We start from the raw sequence: 5,571 nt of genomic DNA, 5'->3' as shown, positions 1-5,571 counted from the left end.
AGCCAAGAGGAGACTGGTTTTCCTTTGCTAAAGTAAGGAAACTTTGCTTCCTTTGCTCCTGTTAACAAACGTTGGTTTTCACGAGACTCACTGGTGCATGCGCAGCACTGACCTCATACGTCATCTGCCCGGAACTGCTTCCAGTGTACAACAGTGAGTGCAAGCTAGATTAAAGTGATTATTACGTTTTGAATATGGATATTTTTCTTACAAAAACGCATCGATTCGCTACAGAAGGCCTTTGCTCACCCCCCGGAGCCGTGTGGGACACTTTTTTTTTTTATGGATGGGCGCATTTTAATTAAGTGCTTTTGGACTGATGCATGCAACACTCGCTGAGTGCCATTAAACAGCTTGAAAGATCAAAGACAATTTTTAATATAACTCCGACTGGATTCGTCTGAAAGAAGAAAGTCATATACACCTAGAATGATTGAGGGTGAATAATTTATGGGATAATTTTCATTTTTGGGTGAACTAACCCTTTAACAAAAAGCACTTGTTAACTTTTAAAGTTTTTAAAAAATAATTTTCTCTTAAGGTTCAATAAATTGTTTCATTTTGAAAAACATGTCAGACTGTTGTTTCATGCCAAGCTTTACAGGGTTAAAACAAGTCATTCTTAACTGTTTCTCCATTGTATTGTTTACATCAGGTGCTGTGGAAGTCATACATCGACTTTGAGATCGAGCAAGAAGAATACGACAACACACGAGGACTTTATAAGAGACTGTTACAGCGTACTCAACATGTCAAAGTAAGCCACCAGAATGACGGCAACACAACATGCTCATCCTAAATGAATATCTGATGCATTTGTTTCCATTCTGGTTATGTTGTAGGTCTGGATCAGCTATGGCCAGTTTGAGCTGTCCATCGACAGTGACGACCGCATACAGCGATGCAGACAGATCTACGAGGAGGCCAATAAGAGTATGCAGAGCTGTGAGGAGAAGGAGGAACGTCTAATGCTCCTGGAGTCCTGGAGAGACTTTGAGGACGAGTTTGGATCGTTCGCCAACAAGGAGAGAGTCCAGAAACTCCTGCCGGAGAAGGTGAAGAAGAGGAGGAAGATCACAGCAGAGGACGGGGTGAGAGTTTATGCCGCCTTCTGTCCTGTTTGTTGGATTGTTCTGAGATTGTGGGTGTAGGTTTTTGTCTTACATTGAGTCATCATAAATATTGAAAATTAATTTAAATTACTTGCATGCACACATTTTTGAAGTGACACTTGTTTTCTTTATGCAACAATTAGAAATCCTGACGATGCATGTGCGCTAGTCTTGAAACGTGAAGATTTGAAATGTAAATTATTTTTGTGTATTGTTTCAGTCAAGAATCTAAAAATTAAATGAATCGCGAGTCTGTAAAGTATCATTGAGCATTTAAAAAAATACAACTATTTAATTACTTACATGTGCAAATTATTGGAGATATAGTGACTCTGGTTTTCTCACTATATCAATTAGAAATTCTGCCGATGCATCAGCCTTGAAATAGATTTTTGGATCGTGAAATGTTTGTTTCGGTCAAGAATCAATATAAAATTCTAAAAAGTCTCATTCAATATTTTTCAATAATTTAAAATACATAAAAATTTAATTATATTACTTGTATGCACAAACAAACTATTTATAAATCTGCCGACACATTTAAAATTATTTTCAAACCAAGACAAGTCTTGGAAATAAATACATAAAAAAAAGAAAAAAAAGAAATTGCTTGCTTGGAATAAACAATCTTAAGCAGTTTGTCTTTTCCTTTTCTTACCAAAGACAGGAGAAGCATTTACATAATCCTATTAATGTACTTAAAAATACTGAATCGTTAATTGAAATCTAATTGAGTCTTATGTTCAAACTTTTTATCAAAACAAATATTATTACAACAAGAAAATAGATTACAAATTTTTAACACTTTTTGTTTTACATTTTAAGACCAAACACAAACATGATACATAACCTATATAAAAAAAATAAAATAAATAACAATAAAAAAGAGAGCCCACCATTCAGCTGGCATCTTTGAAGCAATGATTTCCGAATTCTGGGCACTTTACCACCCCACAAAAAGTCAGTGACAATCTGGTCGATAGATTTAAAAAAACGCTTGGGGAGAAACAAAGGAATGCACTGAAAGGCGAAAAGAAACTTGGGTAAAACATTCGTTTTCACTGCATTAATCCGACCTATCAGTGATAGAGGCAGATTGCTCCATCGCTGAAAATCAGACTTAGTCTGTTCCAACAAAGGAGAGAAATTAGCAGATAGAAAAGAAGAGAGAGAATGAGTAATATTAATGCCAAGGTATCTAAATCCTGTTTTGCTTAATTTAAATGGAACATCTGACTGCAGGAGACCCATAGCCAATGCATTAATCGGAAAGCACTCACTTTTGTGGAGATTTATTTTGTATCCAGAAAAAGAGCCACATTTTTGCAACATGGATCAAATAATTGGAAAATTCGAAATCGGTTTAGATGTAAAATTTAAGTTCTGTAAAAAGGAAGCCATATCCTGGGCACCAGATGGAGATTCAGAAGTGTATAATTTGAAGGTGGCATTAATACCTTCAGGATCAGATATCAAATGACCAGATAGGTCTTGAATCTGTGGAATCAGTAGGCTAGCTGCTTGACGTCTTAACCGATGAGCTAAGAGGCGAAGCTTCAAAAACGCTCTTCGGAAATCTACGGGTGACGTCACAGACACTACGTCCATGTTTTTATACAGTCTATGGCTGTAATGCGCGATGTGACCGGTCAATGATGATGTCCTTGTCAATGTTAAGTGCCTCCTTAAGTAGCTTGGAAATCGCCACGGTAGTAGAGGGTTTTTCTTCTGGAACTCCAATTATCCTTATGTTGTTACGACGAGATCTGACTTCCAGATCTTCACACTTATCCTCTAGTTTTACCACAGTGGCCGAAAGACACTCTACCTTCTCCTGAAGCACGGTGATGTCATCCGAACAGGTGGAAAGCGAGTGTTCCATGTCCTTCACTGTACTTTTCAGTGTCGACATGTCCGTCTTCATCGAAACCATACTATTAGAGAATTATGCTTTAACCGCCTGAAGCTCGCTCTTGATGGTAGCCAAATCATCGCCCAACATGGACCGCAACTCAGAGCGAAATATTTCCTCCAGATCTTTGCGCAACGTAGTTAGTATCTCGGTTTTAAGGGACTGTGTATCATTTGAAGTCGTCGCGAACTCAGTACACTCGTCCGGGCTGGCTGAATCCAGCTCTGCCGAGGACGTGCTTGTAGTAGCAGGCCGCTGTTGCGATGTCTGCGCGTTACTTCCTTTACTGCTTTTAGTTTTAATTTTTGTTGCAAGAAAGGAAAAAAAAATAAAACACCACTAACCAACACTACACATAGACACTGAGTATTATGTGGAAATGTGCATAAGTATCGAAATATGGTCGAATTCTGCAGGAACCCCCACGAACACGTCTTACTCCATAGTTCGCCTAACCGGAAGTCCATCTAATTGAGTCTTGATGAAAATCGAATACTTTTGAATTGGGAAAAAATCTTTCCTGAATCAAAAACCTATGAATCATTAATTGAATTGAAGTTCCACACCCCTATCAACTAGTCATCCCTAACACATTTGTCTTTTATCAGTCGGATGCAGGTTGGGAAGAATATTACGACTACATCTTCCCCGAGGACGCTGCCAACCAGCCCAACCTCAAACTGCTGGCCATGGCCAAGATATGGAAGAAACAGCAGCAGCATGAGGATGAGGAAGAGCAGGAAGAAGAAGAAGAAGAAGAAGGACAGCAGGTTCCTCAAGGGAAGGAAGCACAGGAGAGCCCAGAACCAAAGGAGCAGGGACCTGCAGCTCAAAGAGAACAGCCTGAAAACGAGTATGACGATCGCGACGATGACGAAGAGAGCAGCAGCAGTAGTGACAGCGAGAGTGATGGTGGTGACCGCCAAGATGACAAGACGGAACAAACAAAAGCGGACACAGAAAATCACTGACCTGGTGTGGTGGAACTTAACACTTTATTTGTCTCCGTTTCTTTCTGCCTGTCTCTTTTCTTTTGTAACAAAATAAAGGTGTGACCCAAATGTGCCAATCACTTACTGCTATTCAATATGGCTGCCCCCAAACCGATCGTCGCTTACATTGTAGTTGAAGAATCAGAGGGAATCATATTGCAAATGTTTGCAGTTGTCATGTTATTAATGATGATTGAGCAAACAGAGTGTTTTCTGATGCAGTAAGAATGCAGAGGCTGAGTAGTCTGCGTTTTTTAATTTATTTACTGACGCTGTGCATGGACCTGTTTTGACACATTTACAGGAATAAGTTTATTATGATTGTTTATTTTGACAGCCTTTGCAATATTACAGGCAAAACTACCAGAGAACTATCGGAGGCAAAAATATTACAGCAGAAACGGTCTATGACCCTGACTTTTTTTGTACGCTAATCAGTTATCAACCTGCACATGAGTGTTTTATATGTTATTTAAAAAGACAAATACAACAAGTGTTTGCTTTAACCTTTTTATTTCATGTAACTACAGTCCCAAAGTCCTTTAGTTTCAGCTTTATTAACCCAATTCATTCAAAGCAGTGGCTCTCTGACATTTCAAATCAATTTTGTGATCAAAAAAAGCCAATGTCTGTTTTCCCAGATGGATGTTGAGGATTTCAGAGAGCCACATGTTAGTGTTATTCAATATCTTCTGGCCGGACTGGATGCGGAAGCGGGATTATGGATTTCTTCTCTGCGTCTCTGGATAAAGCTTTCCTCATATCTGTCAAATGAAAGAACAGTAAAATAAGATTTGTACATTTTCTGAAGAAATGTGAGTTTAGCTTGCAAAAGTCTTTACCGTGATGTTTGGTTTTACTGCACTGGTAATGTTGCAATTTAAGTCTCTTTTTTTGTTTTTGTCCTTATTGTTAGCAGGTGAAAAATGTAAGTCTGATTGCATGGTAACGTTAACAAGCAGCATAAACGTTGCAGGAGGACAGGTAATAAATTTCAAATAAAAAATTGTACCGACCCCAAACTTTTGAACAGTAGTTTAATGATCACACAAGTAAAAAAAACCTACCATAAGCATCTTCGTCAGGTTCACCGTTACTGGCCGAGTAATACTCTATAACGGTTCTGTACACGCTGTAGCCGAGCTGTTTGTACATTTTCACAGCAACTTGATTAGAAACTCGCACAAAGAGATCCACAAAAAATCCGCCCTTCCTAAAAAAACGAGAAACACAGGAGAACTCATTTAGAGTCCGGATACACATACTGTGCAAATACCAATATTTAATGTCATGTTATGGCTGATAACCAATATGATTTCAGTTTATATTGTTCTGCCTAATTTTATTTTCACATGCATTTATTTAAAGGGGTCATATGATGCGATTTCAATTTTTCCTTTCTCTTTGGAGTGTTGCCAAGCTCTTGGTGCATAAAGAAGATCTGTAAAGTTGCAAAGACTAAAGTCTCAAATCCAAAGAGATATTCTTTATAAAAGTTAAGAGTCAACCACGCCTACCTAAAATGGCTCGTTCGAACACGCCCCCACATGTCTAC

At 38.5% G+C, this 5,571-nt stretch overlaps 2 protein-coding genes across 2 annotated transcripts in view; one reads left to right on the top strand and one right to left on the bottom strand.

Annotated features, from left to right (window-relative positions):
- Window positions 1-4,232, top strand: part of LOC107704074 (crooked neck-like protein 1) — a 10,331-nt gene extending 6,099 nt beyond the window's left edge. The window contains exons 12-14 of the mRNA XM_016506918.1: window positions 656-757; window positions 843-1,091; window positions 3,633-4,232. Of these exons, the coding sequence (XP_016362404.1) occupies window positions 656-757; window positions 843-1,091; window positions 3,633-3,995 (714 nt within the window). The 3' untranslated portion in view covers window positions 3,996-4,232. The remainder of the gene's footprint in view (window positions 1-655; window positions 758-842; window positions 1,092-3,632) is intronic.
- Window positions 4,233-4,521: 289 nt separating this feature from the next.
- The window catches only part of LOC107704076 (N-alpha-acetyltransferase 20-like), a 4,623-nt gene continuing 3,573 nt past the window's right edge, over window positions 4,522-5,571 (bottom strand). The window contains exons 5-6 of the mRNA XM_016506919.1: window positions 5,084-5,229; window positions 4,522-4,780 (exon numbers count right to left, since the gene is read on the bottom strand). Of these exons, the coding sequence (XP_016362405.1) occupies window positions 4,695-4,780; window positions 5,084-5,229 (232 nt within the window). The 3' untranslated portion in view covers window positions 4,522-4,694. The remainder of the gene's footprint in view (window positions 4,781-5,083; window positions 5,230-5,571) is intronic.

The sequence above is a fragment of the Sinocyclocheilus anshuiensis genome, unplaced genomic scaffold (genome assembly GCF_001515605.1).
Source record: "Sinocyclocheilus anshuiensis isolate Anshui unplaced genomic scaffold, SAMN03320099.WGS_v1.1 scaffold534, whole genome shotgun sequence".
NCBI lineage: Eukaryota > Metazoa > Chordata > Actinopteri > Cypriniformes > Cyprinidae > Sinocyclocheilus > Sinocyclocheilus anshuiensis.
Note: the sequence above shows the minus strand (reverse complement) of the source record. Positions and strands in the feature narration are given on the sequence as shown.